Below are 21,498 nucleotides of genomic sequence, written 5' to 3'. Positions count from 1 at the left end.
GTGAGAGAGAGCCCGAGGCTGGCCACTTCCTCCACCGTGCAGGAGAGAGTGTGAAGGAGGAGTGTGAGAGGTGGAGCACACTGCTGCTTCATCACTCTGCACATGCATTAGACCTCATCTTTACGTTTCAAACAGCTGCTGTGAGGATGAGCAGGAGATAAAAAGTATGAGACATGTCTTCTGATGATTTTATTTTTTATTCCTGCACCATAGCTGCACATTTCATTGTTCCCCGCTCCCACCCCAATTCCATCCAAAAGCTTTTTTTTTTTTTTATTTTTTTTTTTTTTAGTTAAGCAACGTATTCCGGAGAGAGACCAGACAAATCAGCTGCAGTTTATCGGAAGTGAATTGAAGCTTTGATCGGATTTTCCCTCCACGCTGCATGAAGATCTGACCTGATGACTTTTGCACTGCGATGCGTTCTTCCCTTTCATCTCTTTAGGCATGTCATACACTGAGTTTGGTTATTCGTATTCAGCAGCCCCCCAGGTGAGTACATTATGTTCTGATGCACAATTTCTAACCAATTGTTATTATTCCCTTTATTTCATATTCTGTGAAAATGAGCAAGCTAAGAATTTCCTTGTACAAGGAGCTTCTGCATATGATGATAAAGTTCTTCAATCACTTATGCACCCATGCAATTTTTTTTAAACAAATAAATAAATAAATGAAGTGTTTTACAGTGATGTTTTTAATTATTCTATCATGTGTCTATGATGTTGCACAAAGGCATCTGGGCCGAGGGAATTGTTTATAGGTCTGCATTCAACAGCTTCACTGCACAACATTATATCTTCGTAAAAAAAAAAAAGTAAAATATCTTAAATATGGTCAAATTGCTCTAATATTTCTTTTGATGAAATTGTTATAAATCAAATCTAAGTGCATTCAGCCTGGCTTTAGATTTTTTTTTTAGTCATTTCAAGCCAAATTCTATTGGTAATAATTGATCATTTTGATGATTTCTAGAAATAAACTCTTAAAATTAGAAACAAACAAACAAACAAACAAAAAAATTCCTATAGAAGAAAACTTGCTTGGAATTAGTTTTGAAAAAAAAAAAAAAGTTTAATAATCTTATATTTGGTTAACTCTAATCTTATATTAGTTAATGCTAGACAAATTTGACTATATTTAAGAGATTTCCACTAAGATATTTGTTAAGATCTCATTTTTGCACTGTACATTGTAGGAAAGAAAGGCACATGGAAAGAGTTAATAGTTAATTCAACCCATTTAGGTGTGTAAAAGATAATAATTCTACACCACAGAAATAATGTACCAAACTGTTCTTTTCCAAGCTGCTGATGTGGTACCATCAAAGCTACCTCTTTTGTACCCGTACTGAATACATTTATACATATAAAATGATTTAAGATACATAATTGGACCCTGGGGAGCACTGGTGTACCTGTAATTAGCTTTGACGGCACCTTTCCAGGTAAAAGATGCAAAAAAGACTAAAGGCTAATAGATTGTACTTTTGATTGTATCACCTGAGCAGCTTGGAAAAGTGTACTTTGGTACTTTTATTTCTGAGAGTGGCAGAAGTTTAAAACAACAAATTCTGATTTCCAAACATCTCCAGATCTCATTCATTATAAATCATATTATAGTGGGTATAAATGACTGAGTAACTGCAACGAAACTAATTGCAGCAGTAATGCTGCAATGTTTGGACACAGTGAGAGGTTTGTGGAGTGTATCAGGTTAAATCAAATGTAAAAACACAACAAGAATAAACAACATGAAGTGGAAATATCAGTTTTAATGGGAAGTTCCTTTATTCCGCTACCCTTACAGATCCTATTATCCTCTAATACTCTGGGTTCCTGCTACGAGTCCGGGACTGATTCTCCATCCGATTCTGCGCAGACTTCTCTCTACTGCCCGGTGTATGAGGGCACACTGGTGACATCTGCCAGACACGACCTCAACTCTCCGTATGAGAATGGATATATGAAAGATCACGGGACATACTGTTCGTATAGAACGGATTCAACATGCCTGTATTCCCTGGTATGGGGTTTGGTGGTGATTTTAATCACGCAGTAAAAACTTACATAATGCATTGTTTCTGAACACAAATGATACTGTCATTAAACATGATGAGTTAATTCAAGAGTGGTGCTTTTTGCTGTGAAGGAAAGGTACCAAAAAAAAAAAAAAAGAAAAGTGTTATTTTGATGGATTCCAGTTACATCACTGGAATATTTGAGCGTCAGTGTAGTGTCTATCTGTCAATATGGTGTGTATTTAAGATGATTTTCCATTTGGTACACTTTAAGAGCACTATATACTTCAAACACATGATCAGTTCTATGCACAGAGGAAGTCTTGACATGCTTTATCAAGCCTTCATTTAAGTTAACTGTGTTTTACTTGTAGGGTAAGATCCGAGAGAAAGGGGAATCAGGAACGGCAAGTGCAAGGATCACACCTGGGTCGGCTTATTACTCCTACAATCACCCATTTGGATACCAGTATGACTCATATGGGTAAGATATACAGTATGCGAGTGGATATCTAAGATGATTTTATCCATTTTCCAAAGCCCTCTGTTTAAGTGAGTACTTGGTATTGGGTGTTTAGGTATGGATCTGTCGATGTTAACACAAGAAGGAAGAACGCAACCAGAGAGACCACCAGCACCCTGAAAGCATGGCTTCAGGAGCACAAAAAGAACCCGTACCCCACCAAAGGAGAAAAGATCATGCTGGCTATAATCACCAAAATGACCTTGACACAGGTGTCCACGTGGTTCGCCAACGCCCGCCGTAGACTCAAGAAAGAGAACAAAATGACATGGTCCCCACGCAACAAGACCTCAGAGGAGAGAGGCTGCGAAGAGGAAGCGGAGACCATCGAAGGGGAGCCGATTAAATCTGAGAACGAATTTGACGGTTTGTTATCTTTTATATTAAACTAATTGATATCTTATAAACTCTTAACATCAAAGGTGCCAAGATTCTTTGGAGAAATGCCATTGATGAACCATTTTTTCGGTTTCCTAAGGAACCTTTTGAGTGATGGATCTTTACCCATTACTGTTGGTGAATGGGACATCATGAATACTAAAGTCACCAAATGATACCGTTATGTGGGGGGGGGGGGATGTTTATTGTAACAACAACAAAATGATCAAAGAATCACAGACTGAAAGATTTTGTAGAGAGCCAAAAATGGTACTTCTATGGAAGTGTAGGTGTTACCAAGAATTGTTTAGATATGAGGTTGTTCCTCTCAGACTGGTTTTGAAAATGAATGAGTAACTCTTCCTTAATTCCAGGCAACCCAAAGGTGGACGATACAGATCCAGCACAAAGCGATTTGGAAGACTTCGACCTCACTGAGTCAGATTCCTCTGAATGTGAACCGAAACCTTTCTCACCCTCGAGCATACATGCAATATCACAGGACTGTCCAGACTATCGACTCAGAGAACCTCTGCTACATGCGTCTACTCCAGATACAAGTTACGACGGTTTTGATAAAACCTGCTTAGAGTCGACGACTGAAGATAGCCAAAACCCTGAAAGAGAAGAGACCAAGCCAAAAATTTGGTCACTTGCACAGACAGCCACATCGTTAAATCAGGCAGATTACACATCGTGCATGCACAGGAGTCGAGGCACGCGGTCGTCCTCTACGGGCTGCCATTTAGACTTAGAGGACTCTCCGTTCGCCAGTCTCAGAAACTGGGTAGACGGCATGTTTCATGATCCAATGCTTCGGCAAAGCGACTTCAACCAGACTTTCTCCAACTCTTCAAGTTTCTGGATGTTGGAGAACAGATTCCATGAACTGACAGATTCTGTTCCTTCACCCCAGCTCACATGATCAACTGTAAAGTGAACTGTTTTTATTATACTACTAAACCAACATGGTATTTTATTTATTTAAAGGTACACCTTTAAACTACACTGTAGCACTAAAGCACTAATGCAAATGCTAATGTTAAGGAGAAGCACAAATGCACAATTAGGAAAAATACATTTTCAAATATTGATAGCTTTAGAAGAAATTGTCATATTTACAGCTTAAAGAAATGCACATACGTATATACTAGTTTATTATTATTATTATTATTATTATTATTATTATTATTATTATTATTATTATAACCATCTCAAGAAATTTTGTGTTGTTGGCTGTCCATGGTGCTGGAAAAAAAAACAAAAAAACACTTTCTCTTTCCTTCCTCTCCTCTTACTTTATTTTTCTTTCTCTGTATTTGCAAGAGTGTATACATTTGGCATGCAATCATGATGTTTTAATATAAACTAATAAACTGAAGAAAATTATTCGTCCTTTTCCATCCAGTGCCTGTTGGTGTAGAACCGAAGTTACCAATGTACAAATTTAACCAATGTTTCCCCCATTTATTTACTCAGTAAAATGACACACTTTTCCGTGCTGTTAAATTTGTAAATGAACAGAAACTTTACACTGTAGTCACTCCTTTTCATTACACACAATTATCTCTTAAGTTATAACCTACAGCAGTCAGAGACTCCTTTGAACTCTAAAATAAATTCCACAGACCCTCAATAAAGATGTATTTTATTAACATAGTCCAACTATTTAAATATTAGGCGCATTATTTAAATGTGTACGATAATATTTGGGGTATTTATTGGCTCTATAGACCCCCTGGATATGCTTGACAGACCCTTGGGTGTACCTGGACCCTGCTTTGAGGACCACTGAACTAAAGTATACATTTGTGTCTAGCTAGTTTTATTTACACACATGTTCATCCAGCACTCTATTTATAATTTACTGTTAGTGTTTGTGTTTCTAATGGATTGGTGCCTTGGAATTTATATAAACCTGCTTTATCAGCAAGTGTTTAAAGGAAACTGCTATTGATTAAGGACAGCTACTGGGAAAATGCCCAGGAGAGCGAGTTCAGTCATGTGGAGGGATTTTTTCAGGCTTAATTAAACATATCCTCCAACCTTTAAAATAAATAAATAAATAAATAAACAAAGCACTTTAAACTGCTCCTAGCATCTGATCCAGATCCAGTATTGTTGGCTTGTACCCGGTGTTCCCATGTAAATACTTAAATAACTGAATATCAAAATCTTAATCTAGATTTTTTTCACTTTCTAAACAGCATTTCATCATTATTTATTAAAATATCTTTAGAAGATGTTGAATAAATAATATATTTAATGCGTTGTCAGTTCTGTCCAAAGTTCCTCCAATGTAAATGTATCCTGATGCCACATGGGCTGAATCCCAAATGCCTCCTAGTACAATACGCTTAAGTAGTAGAGACGTTTTTAAAATGATTAATCATGAAGCTAGTGCACACTGGTTTAAATTTAGATTTGGGCAATAGGGCAGGTAGTTGGGGTGTTTAATTTCCTAGGTATGATTTAGGATAAAAATTCGAGACATTGCAGCTGGTGTGATAGCAGATTTGCTTGTGCTTTATTTTCTTTCGTATTGAGCTTGGAGTGCTGATGAGGATAAAGTATTCAGGAGAAGTCTGCTACAGCCTCGTGTGGAATTAACAATTTCAATTTAAATAATTCAGGATGAACTCGCCTGGGAATTTCATTCTTCTTCGGTATTATAAATAAGTTATATTCGCCGTAATAAATAAATACATCTGGCCTCTTTAGGAAGTTGGTACTTTTTACTTGGTGTGTGTTGTATTAAAGAGAAGGGGGGCATCAATCTAAAAAATACAACAGGAACGGGAAAGAGGGTTTTTACACTGTCGTTACCACAATGTGTTGGGATGTTGTACTGTAGCAGCAGTGTTTGCTTTACTAATGCTTCTCTTCCTGTCAACTGCACAGTTCAGTGTTTTTCTTACAGTTATATATTACATCAGGACATCTCAAACCTGCAGGCCACTGCATACAAATAGAGTAAATTTTATTTATATTTTTACATTATTAGATTTTTTTCTTCACATTTGTTTAGCGCGACGTTTTCTTTGTGGAGTTTGTTCTTTTATTAGTCAAAGCATATATAAAGTTATATAGTATAACCATAAGCGCATACACTATAGAATAGTACTACATTTACATTTACAGTGCTGTGAAAAAGTCTTGGAAATCCTGATTTCTTCTGTTTTTGTGTAAATCTCATACTAAATTCTTTCAGAAATTAAAACAAAATCTAAGATAAAACAAAGGCAGCCTAAGTAAACACAAAATCCAGTTTGTAAATGATAATGTTATTTACTGAAAAAAAAAAAAAGTTATACAATACCAACTGGGCCTGTGTGAAAAATTATTTTCCTCCATAGTTACTAATTCCCCAAATCTATGAAACTGCATTCATAATGGGGTTCAGCTGGACGAGACACAACCAGGGCTGATTACTGCAAACCCTGCTCAATCAAATCAACACTTAAATAGAACTTTATCAACAGCATGAAGTTGGTTAAAAGGTCTTACCCAGTAACACACTATGCCAAAATTTTAAGAAATTCCAGAAATGATGAGGAAGAAGGTGACTGAAATACATAATTCTGGGAAGGTTACAAAGCTATTTCAAAGGCTCTGGGACTCCAAAGAACCACAGTGAGAGCCATTATCTCCAAATGGAAAAACTCGACACAGTAGTAAACCTTCCCAGGAGTGGCTGACCTTCCAAAATTCCTCCAAGAATACAGCAACGACTCATCCAGGAAGTCACAAGAGAGCCAAGATCAACATCAAAGGAACGACAGGTGTTACATCTGGCATAAACCAAACACAGAATTCCACAAAAAGATCGTCATACCTACGGTCAAGCATGGTGGTGGAACTGTGATGGTGTGGGGATGCTTTACTGCTTCAGGGCCTGGATAACTTGCAGTAATTGAGGGAAACATGAGTTCTGCTCTCTACCAGAAAATCCTAAAGGAGAATGTCCGGTCTTCAGTCTGTAAGGTGAAACTCAAGCGCAACTGGATTATGCAGCAAGACAATGATCCAAACTATATGAGTAAATCCACCTTTGAATGGCTAAAAAACTATATATTAAGTTTTGGAGTGGCCTAGTCAAAGACCTTAAACAGGCAGTTCATGCTCGAAAACCCTCCAGTGTGGCTGAACTAAAGCAGCTCTGCCACAACTCCACTAAAGCGCTGTGAAAGACTGATCTCCAGTTATTGGACGAATTTGGTTGCAGTTATTGCTGCTAAAGTTGGCACAATTGGATTTTAAGTTTAAGGGGGCAATTAGGGTGATAGATGTTGGATAATGTTTTTTGCTTCAATAAAAATATGTTTAAAAAAAAATAAAAATTGTATCATGTGTTTACTCAGGTTGCATTTGTTTTATGTTATATTTCGTTTGAAAATCTAAAACTACTGAGTATGAGATATACACCAAAACAGAAGAAATCAGAAAACATTTTCACAGCACTGTACACATACACCATACAACTCCCACGTTCACGCACTTATGTTACTTTATGGGAAACTTTCTCATAGCTATTTCATGATTATGGTTCTAAGTGTTTCAATTTGAACTTTCAGGCTAGCATGACTCCATCACAGACACCAGAATCATCATCCCTGTTATCTTTGCTCCTAAAGAAGATGATGTTTGACCAGTATGCTGTCATCATAAAGAAATGAACACTCCAGTCTGTGTCTATACAACGTCACATGATCTCATGAGTAAAGGTGTGTTAATAATCACAGCGTGTGAAAGAGAGGCCCTGAAACACAGAGAGCTTTGAGAGCTTATGGATCTGTTGAGAAATAATGATGAGGAGAAGGAAGAGTGAGTGTGTGTGTGTGTGTGTGTGTGTGTGTGTGTGTGTATGTATAAATGCACTGTGGAAACAAACTGATTGCAAAGTTCACAGTATTTTTAAAGAATATTACCACCTTTGTGGCTATTTGTGGTATTCCCATTATGGCTAACTGCAGATTATGTAATAAAATTATGAATTTTTTTTTTTTCTGCTATAGAGATTCTATCTTATCTGAACTGTAAAAAGAGACCCTGTAAAATTACAATACATGTTACTAGATAGTTCCTGTAAATAATATTTACAGCATTCATACTGTGTTTTAGAAAACTACACATTAGAAACAGTATATTAATGTTAAAAAAAAAAAAAAAAGTATTTATACTGCAGTTATGCTACTATTTTAACTATTTTATCGTCAAATATACATCTTTAACAAATATGAACAGGACAAAGAATCCCGACAAAAAAATAATAAAAAATACAGTGGGTTTATTAAAGCTACCATTTCGTTTCAGTAGCTAGCTAGCTAACTTTGACCGCTAAGTGTTAACTAACTAATAGTCAGTTCCGTTAATGTTACCTACATGTTAGCTGTTGCCATTGATTACAGTGTAGGTGCAGGATGTAATGACAATCTAGTTCATCTAGTAAGGTAGCTAGTTAGTCAGTGTTAGCCTGGCTAACAGGTCTCCCGCTAGGTCTTGTGTATGGATTTATCCCTGGCTTAAATTTGCTGCACTTACCCTGTTATGCTGATATCACCGAAGCTATGATGTTTTATCAAAAGTTAGGGAAAGAATTATTGTAAGATTGAAAATAGAAAGAAAAGGCAGCAGAAGTGAGGACTCTTTGCTGATTCATGTTTAGTTTTGTGATATTGTATATTACACTGTATGATTACAGTTACTGCAGCTATACAGTAAGGTCCTTTTATACAGTATAACAGGCATTACTGTAAAATTTTCCCCAAAATACCACACCGTTTAATATATTATATCGGTCTGGCCATAACACTTTACTGTAGATATCCAGAAATCCTTTACAATGTAACTACACTGCATTAGAGCAATGTAATAACCAACCACATGCTCCTATATACAGTATTTCCTGCTTCCTTTTCAAACCCCATGAATAATACAAATTGTGATTTTCCATGCAGCACAATTCACATGCTCGGTTTCACTCAAAAGATTTCCCTCTGAGCAATGTTTGAACTAGCCACTCAGCTACAATGTAGAAGCCCTTAATGATGAAGCCTTTCCGTTCTCTATCACACACACTGGACAGGACATAGTGCCGATGAGGGTTAATAAGCATCACACTGTCTCTTGCTTTCTGTCACTGGCCCCAATTATAGCAGCATGGCTGCTTCTTTTCCGACCTGAGAGCTCCGGGCTGGAAAACTCTGTTCCACTGAACGCACCACCAGAGACCCAGACGCCTCACACACAACGCCACTGAGCCAATTTGGCATGCCAGCAGAGAACATTCTTTATGAAATATATATATATGATCTTTCCCCAACATGTATTGTTCCGCCCTGCTATTTCTTATCATGCCGAATCCCCTCTGATGATGGGTAAACGTACCAGGATGGGACTAGAGCCTGTTGTGCTTTTGCTCTAAGAGCAGAATATCATTCACATCTCATTCCCATCTCTTTGCTGTTGTTAGGTTCTTCTTGCATTTCTTATGGAGCTCAGAGAGGCTAAAGTAAAAAAAAAAATAAAAAAATAAAAATGGTCAATTATTTGAGTGTGGTATATCGAAAGGCTGTAGTGTAGCTTTGTGGAAGCACATTCACACACTTTTTAAAATTGGAACCCTTGCTCGGTCACTACAGATTTTAAGATTCAGGTTAGACACCTGGCAAACACTTTTGACTGCAAATGTTGTATCTACAGTATCTAAAGTTTTCGAAGACAGATAAACTAATCTGTCGCGATTAAGCTAAGATTGCTAAACTAAAAACTGTGAATGCATGAATATGCGTCTGCATTTTGCAGCTTTCACATATTCCACATGTAAAACCTGAGGATTATACCTGCAAGTCATGAAAGAAGCTGTGGCATTAAATGAACGCTAGTTATGTAAGATATTGTGATTCTATGAACCTCAATTTATCCACAGGAAAGGTCAGAATTAATTGGATACCTTCTTGCTGCATGGAAGACCTTCCAACAAAGTCACAAGTAGGTTTGAAATTAATACGGCTGTCATACACAGATCTTTCCCTGGAGCCTTCTCACAGAGCTTTTGTTAGGTCGGTGCTTGTTGCATATGAACAAATTAGAGAAGGAGCTGATTGGCCACGGTGATTACGTCCACCGTCCAGTGGGCAAGTCTCTGTTTAGACAAGGCAATCCCTGGCCTCTTTTCTCCATGACAGGTGAACAGTTGGACAGAGAACACACTAAAGGTTCAAGGTCAATTAATTGTTGCGCAAAAATTGAGTAATCTGACCTTGAGCTGAAACCCCAGGTTTAACTACAAGATCATCCCAGATTCATCTGTTCACCAACGAGTGCAAGGTGAGCAGTTTTACCACTTCTTTCAGTGAAGTGATTGCTTGTAAAAAGGCAATTTATAGAGATACCCATTTCAGTTCGGCATCTTGCATAGGTTCATAACGAGGAGCCTTAATGGACTCCGGCACACATGGAAGATCCCACACTGGATACTTGCTCCCAAAGAGGTCCTTCCTACAATAATGTGATATGCTACTGTCTAATGTCCTTGAAATAAAGACTTAGATGAGGACTTCCCTGAAGAAAAGTCAGTATTTTGGGGAATCCAGCAGTGCACCAGACCCAGTCCATAAGGTGCACACCATTCCTGGAACAGCTTCCATCTAAGGGCATACAACACCATATATAGTCCGCAGTCTGTGCAAAATCCACAGGGACAGTTAACTTGGCTGAGGGTGCCAAATCTTCCTATCAATTTGGTATAGTATATCTGTTCAGGGAGGAAGATACCAGGATGTTAGGACCACTAGCGAAAGTAGCAGTGGGAACCAAGGTCTTGCTGGACATTTTGGAGCCACTTTTTGTAGTAGTATTGTGGCCTAGTTGCTGGATTCTGTGCAGCATGGGAAGGATCATTGGTAGACACAGAAAAGTGTACAGTAGATGATGAAGCTAGTTCATCCTGTCCCAGCAGACTGTCTGGTAATAGGCAATCAGTTAACTTGCCATCGGCTAAATGGTCCACCTTGCACTGTAGCATATTGAAGTCTGTTTTGACCGGCTCTGAGAAAAAGCGCATTTGATGCCATGGGTTGCACATCCCTATCTGATCTTACTTGGCCGACCACCATTTAGAGTGTGGCTGTCATGGGTGGTTCAGAGTAACAGATACAAACCGAGAGCAGTCCATTTTAACTTATTTATGGAGACTAGATGTAAGCATATGGTTTCAAATTCCGGTTATTTTCAGCATGAAACTCCCAGACATGGGTGTACCTCGGACAAGGAATAAGGAGGAAGACCTTATTCCTTATTGGGCAATAAGGAGGGCTGTGTTGAAGGACATGAACTTCTATACTGTGCGATCTTAGTTCCAGGATCAACAATTTCAGCTGAGCCAGGTCATCCATGTCCCTATAAAGTAACTGGGGTTATTTTCTTTGCTTTTTACTATGCTCATCAGTCATTGCTGGATGTAGGTGTTTAGATTAAAGTATTTTAGGCTACAGCCAATCGCACCAATGTTGGTAACGGCATCTCTGCACTGTCAGCACATGACAGACATGGATGTCTGAACCAGACACTACTTCTTAGTCAAGGCTAAGGCAGCAAGTGCATAGTTGGTGCCCATCTTGAGCTTCCAGAGCATTCCAACTCTGGATACATCAGGAGGTTTGTTCAGTCATGCAGCATATCGAGAACAGTGTGTGTTAATTTGCACACCTCGCAGCTGGGTGGAAAAACTTATAACTCTGGCGGCAAAATTGTAAGCTTGCAAAGGTGGTTTCGGCTTCTCACAACAAAAAACTTTCCCCTGAGTGGCACTCCTAACTAAAACTTTCATCCTTAAAAGCTATTCACAAAACCACCAAGAATGCAACTAACTACACAGTGAGAAAGGGGAAGGATACAAGTTCAAAGCATATATTAGAAGGGTCAAACACAAACGGACAAGCAATCGACACTCAAAACAAAAGAGAACAGGCAAATAGAGTAAACTAGCGAGCATAAAAACAAAGCAGAAAAACTAAACACAGGATACAAAGTTTCAGATTTGCATTGATAGAGAAGGCAAGACCTCGCAATAAGATACCGAACACTGAGAGTATAAAAGCAATGAGTCAGTGGTGTGAATGAGGTGAATGAGTATTCTGGTGATGGGGCCGTCTGGTGGTGTGGGGTGGAATGGTGAGGTGAGACCAAGACAGAGAATTTGAAGCATGTCATACTTCATGAATCAATGTCTACAGTCAGCAGTAAACTAATAAAGAATCCCCAATGCATGACGTCAGAAAAAAAAAAAATGCTCACATAATATATCTTCTGGAAATTCAGCATAGCTGATTCATGTGTAATGACAGGATTTGTAGTTTTATGTATATTTAATATACAGTTCATATATGAGACTCTTAATCTCAGGCTCATTGGTTTGAGCCCCACGCTGGGCACAAACCCAGCCACTCTCAGTGCCGGTCCCAAGCCTGGATGAAACAGGAGGGTTGCATCAGGAAGGGATTCCAGCGTAAAACCTGTCCGATCATAAACCGGATTTCCATGGTGCAGACGGATGAGCCACTGTGGAGACCCCTAACGTGAGCAGCCGGAGGAAGAAGAATTAAAATATTGACATTTGCAGTATATGCTAGCTACATGTGGCCAAGTAGAAGAGAGTTGTGTAATCATCTGCATTGGAGTGACTGCATCAACCCATTAATCTCTAGAATAATTCAGCATTCAACACAATATGTTTTTTAAGCTTGTTGTCATTAAATACATCCAAAATAGAAACTTGAATGCAGCAGTAACTGTAGCCTTTCAGAAGTGTTGGTAACACAGTCATAGTGACTTAGGACTAGCTTAGTTTTCACAGGTGTAGTTATGAGTAGGAACTATAGTACATTTAGTCTTAAGATTATTTGTGAATATGACTCTTGGACAAACACCATAAGGAGTCAGTTAGTGTTCATGAACTGAAGTGCAGACAAATAGCCCCATCTAGCTGTAGGAAAATGAAAGGTTAACGCAGAGATAACTCATAAGGTGTAGACCTTTCATTCCAGGCTTTGAAGCTTTCTGCAGTTAAATGTGTGCAAGTATAATCTCAATAAAATATCAATAAGGGGTCCTTGTAAAAACATGTAGGAAATATATATATGATAGAAAACGTGCATTCTTGAAGTACAAAGAATAATGGTTTGGGTCATGTGATCAGTTACACCACCGGCGTAAATTTCACGGAAAACAAAATACTGGCCACACATTATCATTGCTATTTTTGTTAACGAGGCAAAATGGGACGCATTTTTTGTGCTGCCAGCTTTCAGCCTGATCCCAGAGCTCCACACAGTGTGCAGATCACCAGATTAAAGGTTCTCCTTCTGTTTTACTATCACTCAGTTAGCAAACAAATATCATGGTATATATTATACTGTGAAAATATTGATATTTTTGCCCCATCACCCACCACTAGCAAGTGTCCACATGAATTTTCTGAGTCATATTCACTTAATAAGCTGATTAAAAAGACGAGCTCCATCAGGACTGGGTTGATCAGGTGGCGGAAGTTAGGATGCTGAAGACAATGAATGTTATCATGAGCAATGACATGCACCCACTTCATGCCTTGGGTGATCCCACCGAAATGTAAGACTGAACGACATCGTAAGTCTTTCCTGCCTGCTGCCATCAGGCTCTTTAATGTGCAATAACTTATTTTTTTTTTTTTTTTTTGTAATTGTTTTATTTTTACTGTTGTATTTTAGACATTTTTATATTTTAGACATATTCACAATTGCACTCTTTGTAGTTTTGTATATTTTATATATCTTTTTAGTATTATCAGGTATAGGTATAGTATTTAGCATAATGTTTTATTTTACTAGCGTAGTTATATTAATAGATCGTTGTTTGCTTGTATGTGAGGACTGATTGTGGTTGCTGCTTGTAACAAACTTCATTTCCTGTGAAGGATCAATAAAGTACCTATCTAAGGAATTTCCAAAAAAAAAAAAGGCAAATGAATAACTTTTTTGTATATTTTGGGCAAAAATGCTGGGTTGGGGTTTAACAGATAATATGTTTATATGTTGCTAATGTGTAGATTAATGAAAAATGCCAAGCTTAATTTTTTTTTTTTTTTCTGAAAAACTAGTACATTTTTTGATCAGTTGTATGATTTTATTACACAGGAAACCATGACACACAGGTCAAAGGGAATAATTTATAAATCAGAAGATCTCAGTGGTGGTGTTTCTGCTGAAACTGCCGTCCACAGTAACCACACGTACCCACTTTGGTCACCTTGTCCTGTGAAAACACACACGAATGTACTGTAACGTTTAACATTTCAGAGATTTCCTGCAATACTGGGTCAACCAAAGAACTGCACACTTATCGAACTTATCTCTGAGGAATAAATAACGTTGTTCTTCGCATTTCAGCAAACTACTGAGAAGAAAAAGTGTTTATTTAGAGCTCTGCTGGATTACCAGGTTGATATAAACTTTGGGATGGCCCAGAGCTCCTCCACCTCCGTCACAGGACACCACTCGAGCTTCGACATCGGATACCGGCTCCTCCGCCACCAGATTTATAGCGAAGTTCTGATTCACCTGCACAATGACGACGCATACAACAACTTCACAATACAGTAATGAACATCATGCTCGTTATATAAACAGAAGACAACTGTAAGTGTTACCTCTTTTTGTCTCCCCACAAATCTCGCTCTTCGTATATCATTTTCATCAAAAACCTGTGGAGGAAGAAGAAAACAGACTTTTAACATACGCTCATCCATAAATCTTTGGTTAGACTGCTTCAATATTTCAGTGCACAAATTAGAGAGAGAAATATTGATTTTTTTTTTATAACAGACACGGGTACCTGCATGTTTATGTGCCCGATAACCGATATTTATTTATTTATTTATTGTTTTACTTCTGTTTTTGATACAATGATAACACCACCACTGAACTGAACAAACTGTTTTATTTAGATCAATTCTGTCAATTTCACTTCCTCCTTGCATACAAAACAAAACATCTCTTATTCATAGATCAATACATAGAGGGCTCTGAAAGAGTGCAAATAAATAAATAATTAAAAAAATAAATAAATATATAAATAAATAAAGTGCACTGTTACTCTTTTTTTCTAAATAAAAAAAGTTTTGATGAGGTAAACAAACAGGTAAACAACTAAAGCACAAAAATAATTCTAACAAATAAATAAAAACAGATGCAAAAACCCCCAAAACAAACAAACAAACAAAAAAAACCCCAGATGCAATTCTCAAAACGCATGACACACATTCCTGCATGGCATTTTTTTAAAAATGGAAATCCAAATGTATTTTTTTGTTTTCAACACACACACACACACAGTAAAAGATGATCACAGATCCCAGGAAAACAAACAAACCCAGCAGTAGTTCCAGATATTACTTGTCAGATGTGTGCACACTCAGAGGAAGAGGAAATGGCGGTATTGGAGCTGCCCAATTACAGAGCACTGATTAAAAAAAAAAGCGTGCTGAATTCTAGCCACTCATTTCACAAACATTTCAGTTGACTGATTTCAGATGTATTTTCATATGACAGTGGTCTGCATCACAGTGTTTCTCAATTAGTCCTTACAGAGAAATTACACTTGGTCTGGTATCAACATTTTTTGTAATGGTATCATTTTTGGTCCAACAGTACACGCTTCCATGTTTATTCAGAATTTAGTTAAAGAAATGTCTAAGCAGCCTGGGGCAATACTTTTCAGTGTGGCATGTTTTCCACGAATAACACCACAAGTAACATCACTAATTCATCAGCAGACAATTTATTCTCTCATGCTTATAGGTATGCATTATTATTATTATTATTATTATTATTATTATTATTATTTTAAGTTTGGCAACACTGCTCTCCCGTTTAAACGCTACCTAAAACAGTCAACAATAAAAAAAACAACAAATCAAAAAGAACAAAATACCAAATATAAAGACAGATTACACATTTTTTTTAAAACTCTGAGTCGAAACATTATATTCTCAGCTTGTCACTGAAACAGATATTAGCAGCAGAGTCTTTCTCCACACACATTACGACAATCCCGCCTCTCTACATTCGGATTGGTCAGGCATAATTCACAGTAGCCAATCCCTGAGCGAACTGTTTTTCAGCATGAACTCCAAGCCAATCATAGTTCTGGAGGTGTGATTTGTCATAACTCAAATGAGGTGCGGAAAAAAACCCAATACTAACGTTTAGCATCACACTCAACTGGCTTTTATGGCTTATATAAATGAATTAGACATTAATCGGCGTCACCTGTCCCGTGTGAGTGATTTTTTCTCCGTGGTTAGAAACAGGAACACTGTACTGCTGAACCGGTACCGCAGAAAGTCTTGAAGTTGTGAGGAAAGTCCTCGTATTTTTAGCGAAGGACAAGATCTTGGGAAGGATGGCCGCCATGTTTTTCCCACAAGTCCCTCCGAGGTGTAGCTTTTAGCTCTGCGGGTGTGAAGTGTGTGTAGTATTACTCTCTCCTGACACCTGCTGTTCGGGAGCGTGGATAACCATTTAGATTGTTTATTTGTTTATTTATTTATTTGTTTATATGCACGTTTTTACACGTTTATTACAAGCTAAACTATACATACAAGGCTAATGAAAAAAGTGCACAAATTGCTTTAACCCAACCACAACAAACATCAAGCTGTCTCTTAAAACAAGACACTACAGGTAAAAATGACGACTTTCGTCAATATTTCTTTTTTCTTCAGATTTTTGCATGAATTGCCTCTATAGCTAAATAATAAATCTATAATTAATATATATATATATATTTTTAAATATTCGTCGCATCAATAACGTTTCATTTTTGTCCTGCATCTACACAGTGCCTTCTTTTAAACCGTAGTAATAAAAACACCCAAACAGAAAAAAAAGTTTATTTCCCTGTTTTGACAGACCTTGATGAAGGTGTTAAGCCCCGCCCACTTTCAATATGACGTCATGCAATAAATCAGTGGAAAGCTGTTATTCTGTTACATATGCCAGTTTATGTGTCATTATGATATACAAGTGAATTTATTTATACACCTTATAAACTACTACTACTACTACTACTACTACTAATAATAATAATAATATTTATAAGTACCCAAGGACTCTCAGAACATAAACCCATGCAATAACAATAAAAATATTAACATTTAAATAATAAATAAATAAATAAAACTGAAGCTTGAGTTTCCAGTTAGTGCAAACAGATTAAAACAAAATCAAAATCGCTTTCTTTCTATATTTAGCGTTATTCTTTCTTTTCTATAGTCGATAAGTTTGTATGTTTAACTAAAAATTTTTTTTTTTTAAATCTCAAGCTGCATTCATGAAGTTTAAGATGCTCATTCATTTCTTTATTTAAAAGAATCTTTCTCTGGAACATTTTCTTGGTTAGACAAACAAACAAACAAACAAACAAACAAACAAAAAGAGATTCTAGTAAATTGTTCTGTAGAAGTCTTTCTCTTGAAAAAGGCTTCACAGAGAAATAACGATTTTAATGGTTTTAACATCAGAGACTGATTTATGATTTGATTAGGTTTGTAAATGCACGTATATTTAATCAGACAGTCTCACTTGGATAAATAAATAAATGTAAATATTGGAAAGAGATTTGTAAGAACATCAGCAATGAACTGCCAAAGACTGATCGGGATATCTATTGTTGAAATAAAAATACACTCCTATTCACATGCAGTGTGCGCGGACAGAAATTACGAAGAAGAAGAAGAAGCGACGGTAGGATCTCGCGCATGCGCGCATCACGACTGTCTCCTCTCAAAGTCACTGACGTCACAGCGGAAGTAGTGGATTCGTGCTGAATTGAAGCATGTGTGTATACAGCGCCGTAAACTGGATCAACAACATATAACTGTTACAGTATTTCAGCTAATATACAGTTTATAGAAGAGGTATGTGGAGTATGTTTTTTTTATTCAAATTCTGTCGTTTAACTGCACTAGCTATGTGCTACATGTTAGCTAGTTAGCTAATAAACGAACTAGCCAACCTAGGACGAAAATACATCAGGGATTCAGCCTCCAGTTCCAGTATTCAGGGGTCAGAGATGTATTGTGTGATAATTTGTTTTCTAACACTAATATATAATTCAGGAAAAGGTGTGGGAAATACTGCACTGGAAATAATTAGGGATGTATACTATGCATTGAATGTACATACAGTTAATTGACACAACATGGGAGTTGCACCCAGCTAACAGTTCTTGTTTGCTAGAATGTGCTGAGAAGAGAAATTGATAAGTTCCCATTTGGGTTTTCCAGTAAGAAAATATCAAGGTTAGTTTACCTGAGCACTTTTTATATATGTGTTTTAAAGTTTCCAGAACTTTTCAGGAGCAGTGTTGACTTAATAAAACCAAAATACAAACAAACAAATGAATCGATATGTATAAATAAATAAAATAACCAAAGGGGAACTTTCTGTATTTGCTGGGTAGTTCCACCTAGGGTTTCTATAGTAACAGCTAAGTCACAGGGACTTGTATGGCAGATGTACCATACAATCTAATAATAATAATAAACGGATTAATAACGTTGTTATTTAACAAATAAAAACATCATTGATATGGTGAAGTTTTCTGTCAGATGTTCATATAATATTTGTGGAAGGAGTCTCCAGTGTCAGTTTTGTAACAGTCAGAGGTAAAGCTGTATCTTTTGTATTTTCCATCATGGGAAAGTCTCCAGGACAGAGGGCTTTGTGGTTTCTTAGGATCAAATGTAGCTTTAAACGGATAAAATAAATGACAAAAATGTTCTTTGAGCAATGGAAAATTGTAATTGTTGGTAAATTGCTGTGAGTAGAAGAGAACCTATGGATGTTTCATGGATGTTTTCTTCTTTGTACAGGTGGTGGCGCCATGGCACCTACATTACTCCCGTCTCTGCTTGGGTCACTGACTCGGCAGCTGTCTTGGGCTGTGCGGTATGCGTCTGTCGCCTGTCTTCCTGCTACTGGAGCACGTCGCTGCATTTCCACCATCACCTCTGCTATGGTTCAGGCCAGAGGAAGATTTCAGGCCCAGCACAATCCTTTCCGAGCACCGTTACTTGGACAGAACCAGCAGTTTGTAGCTCTGCAGCCTTCGATGGGCATGAAAACCAAAACAGCTCTGAAGAAACGTTGTAAAGACTGCTTTTTTGTCCGTCGCCGAGGGCGACTGTTTGTATTTTGCAAGAGCCACCCGAGGCACAAACAGCGGCAAGGGTGAATCTGTTCTGAAGCTTTTCTGAACAACGTATTCTCTGTAATAATAAAGCCAAGTGTGTCACTTGAATGATGAACTTGTAGACCTTTTTTTTTTAAAAAAATCTTTAGGTAGCCTTGAGTTTTAGTATGAGATCAATGCACTGTGTCTATCTTGTATTGCATTATGTCCAGGAGAGGGTGAAGGATACACTTTGTTGAGTATGAAACCAGCTATGAAGCGCACAGAAAATATTTGAAAGTGGTTTTCAAGTGAGACAGAATCCAAACCAGGCACAGAGCTGAGCAGTTGAGGGTTCAGGTTCTTGCTCAAGGACCCAAGAGTGGCTTTGCGACAGACCTGGGATTTGAGTACACAACATTCTGCTCAACTATCACTACCCCACACAGGCTACAGTGTTCAGCATTGCCTAATGTATTTGTCAAAGCCACCACTTTAAGCTAGTTAACTGTTAAGTATTCATTTAGGTATTATTGTCAGGTTAATTTATATTTACCCACTAAACACAGAATGCTTCTCCAACATTAGCATTTGGTTCCCGTTTGGTTATTGTTTTGGGAACCATTTCATAACGTTCTGAGAAAATTCTGTTTTGGTAAAACATTATCCCGACTGTTACCGAAATGTTCCGGGAACTTGTGGTTAAAGGTTGGTTTTAGGAATTCGTTTTATAAATTCAAACTAACGTTCTTTTAACATTCTCATACAGGACATTGCAAAATGGTTGATTTTAGGCTTTTTATTGTCGTATACAAACTAACAAGGGTAAACATTTACATAGACTTTACACTGATCAAATGGGAATGCCGAACTAGGCTACAGGTAAACATTTCAGTTATTTTATTTCCGTAGTGGTATTGTTGTCTTCTAATCTATGAATACACGGATGAAATGTAGATGCAGTGATCTTGCAGCTTTTCAAATTGAAAGACTATTTTGCCTGTTGGTTTAGTGATCCTGGTGTTCGCTTCAATTCAATTTTTATTTGTATAGCACTTTTAACCATGGACATTGTCTCAAAGCAGCTTTACAGAAATATATAAACACAGGATACAGATTTTAAGAGTGTGAATTTATCCCTATTGAGCGAGCCGGTGGTGACGGTGGTGAGGAAAAAGTCCCTAAGATGATATGATGAAGAAACCTTGAGAGGAACCAGACTCAGAAGGGAACCCGTCCTCATCTGGGTAACAACAGATAGTGTGAAAGTAAAAGAAAGTTCATTATGGTGTTTATATGAAGTCTGTTTGTTGAACTAGTCCACTGTTCACTAAAGGAGTCCTGAGTGTAAAATTGCATGTGGTAATTGCAGTCCTAAGGCCATCTCAGCAACCGTAGTCCCAGCAACCACAGTGAGAATGTCCATGTGGAATTGAGGTCCAAAACCATTTCCATGGTACTTCAAGCAGTACCATCCTAAGCAATCTAGAGGCTGTAGCCTCCAGTTGATGAGAACTCGATCCTGAGGTAGGGCATCAGGATGGATCAGGCAGGTCCGGAGAGCAGAAAGGGTCAGGATCACTGGCATCTCCATAAAATCATGTGTGGGTGGACAGAAGGACAACAGGAATAACTTTCCATTTGACCTCTTATATGTTTTCATTGATATTGGTTTAATAGTAATTTAGAATTTGTTTATTCATAATTTAAATTGTGTAGAGTAGTATTTTAATCACATTTAGTCTTAGTTAAGTGTGAGAAAGTAGCTCATTTCTGTATGGTCAACATTAGCACACTGTTCTCGACAGTTCCATAGACCAGGGGTTCCCAAACTTTTCCAGGGCAAGCCCCCCCCCCAAATGGCATTAAAATTTGACAGAGCCCCCCCCCTTTTGCAAGATGTCTTTAAAAAATATAGTCTTCTGAATATATCCCCCCCCCCTTTTTATTTATTAATAATTACCTCTTACATCTTTACATTACATTACATTAGGAATTGATTGTGTGTGTGTGTGGTTGTCTGAGAGTGAGAAAGAGAAAACATACATTTATTTATTTTTCACACCAAATTGTTGAGGCCCCCCGGGCGCCCCCTGGCGGCCCCCACTTTATAAAAACCACTGCCATAGACTTTACTGTTTATAGATTTTAATTACAAAGTTAGTAGCAATAGTCAGATATTATTTAGTGAGTTATTAATGAATGAGTCAGTAGTTTATAATATAAACGCGAATGAATGATGCAGTGTGAAAGAGTAAAATTGGTAATAAAGAGTAAAAAGAAAAAAAAAATGTCGGTAGCGAAGGAGCTCATTGCGCATGCGTCAGGCAAATGTTTCCCTATTGGCTACAGCGTGGACTGCGTA

At 37.5% G+C, this 21,498-nt stretch overlaps 2 protein-coding genes and 1 long non-coding RNA gene across 3 annotated transcripts; 2 read left to right on the top strand and 1 right to left on the bottom strand.

Moving 5' to 3' along the window:
- The first annotated feature begins 447 nt into the window (after window positions 1-447).
- On the top strand, window positions 448-3,916 carry irx4b (iroquois homeobox 4b). The gene is made up of 5 exons (XM_053638850.1): window positions 448-492; window positions 1,810-2,025; window positions 2,395-2,504; window positions 2,599-2,909; window positions 3,296-3,916. The coding sequence occupies exons 1-5, from the start codon at window positions 448-450 to the stop codon at window positions 3,844-3,846; spliced, it is 1,233 nt and encodes a 410-aa protein (XP_053494825.1). The 3' UTR covers window positions 3,847-3,916.
- A 10,146-nt stretch (window positions 3,917-14,062) lies between these two features.
- ndufs6 (NADH:ubiquinone oxidoreductase subunit S6) lies at window positions 14,063-16,408 on the bottom strand. The gene is made up of 4 exons (XM_053638951.1): window positions 16,229-16,408; window positions 14,608-14,661; window positions 14,396-14,518; window positions 14,063-14,213 (listed from the first exon to the last, which is right to left on the bottom strand). The coding sequence occupies exons 1-4, from the start codon at window positions 16,370-16,372 to the stop codon at window positions 14,145-14,147; spliced, it is 390 nt and encodes a 129-aa protein (XP_053494926.1). The 5' UTR covers window positions 16,373-16,408; the 3' UTR covers window positions 14,063-14,144.
- Window positions 16,409-17,466: 1,058 nt separating this feature from the next.
- Window positions 17,467-19,262, top strand: LOC128615892 (uncharacterized). Its single transcript, XR_008387311.1, has 2 exons — window positions 17,467-17,877; window positions 18,835-19,262. It is a non-coding gene; the product is annotated as an uncharacterized LOC128615892 (long non-coding RNA).
- The last annotated feature ends 2,236 nt before the right edge of the window (window positions 19,263-21,498 follow it).

This window comes from Ictalurus furcatus, chromosome 12 (genome assembly GCF_023375685.1).
Source record: "Ictalurus furcatus strain D&B chromosome 12, Billie_1.0, whole genome shotgun sequence".
NCBI lineage: Eukaryota > Metazoa > Chordata > Actinopteri > Siluriformes > Ictaluridae > Ictalurus > Ictalurus furcatus.
The sequence above is the reverse complement of the archived record's forward strand: the minus strand, read 5'-3'. Positions and strand labels throughout refer to the sequence as shown.

Coding starts and splice junctions, on each gene's coding strand:
- irx4b (XM_053638850.1), top strand. CDS start 448: ATGTCATACACTGAGTTTGGTTATTCGTATTCAGCAGCCCCCCAG. Junction 493..1,809: donor CGTATTCAGCAGCCCCCCAG/GTGAGTACATTA, acceptor CTACCCTTACAG/ATCCTATTATCCTCTAATAC. Junction 2,910..3,295: donor ATCTGAGAACGAATTTGACG/GTTTGTTATCTT, acceptor CCTTAATTCCAG/GCAACCCAAAGGTGGACGAT.
- ndufs6 (XM_053638951.1), bottom strand. CDS start 16,372: ATGGCGGCCATCCTTCCCAAGATCTTGTCCTTCGCTAAAAATACGAGG. Junction 14,662..16,228: donor AAATCACTCACACGGGACAG/GTGACGCCGATT, acceptor CTTCCTCCACAG/GTTTTTGATGAAAATGATAT. Junction 14,214..14,395: donor CCAAAGTTTATATCAACCTG/GTAATCCAGCAG, acceptor GTGTTTTCACAG/GACAAGGTGACCAAAGTGGG.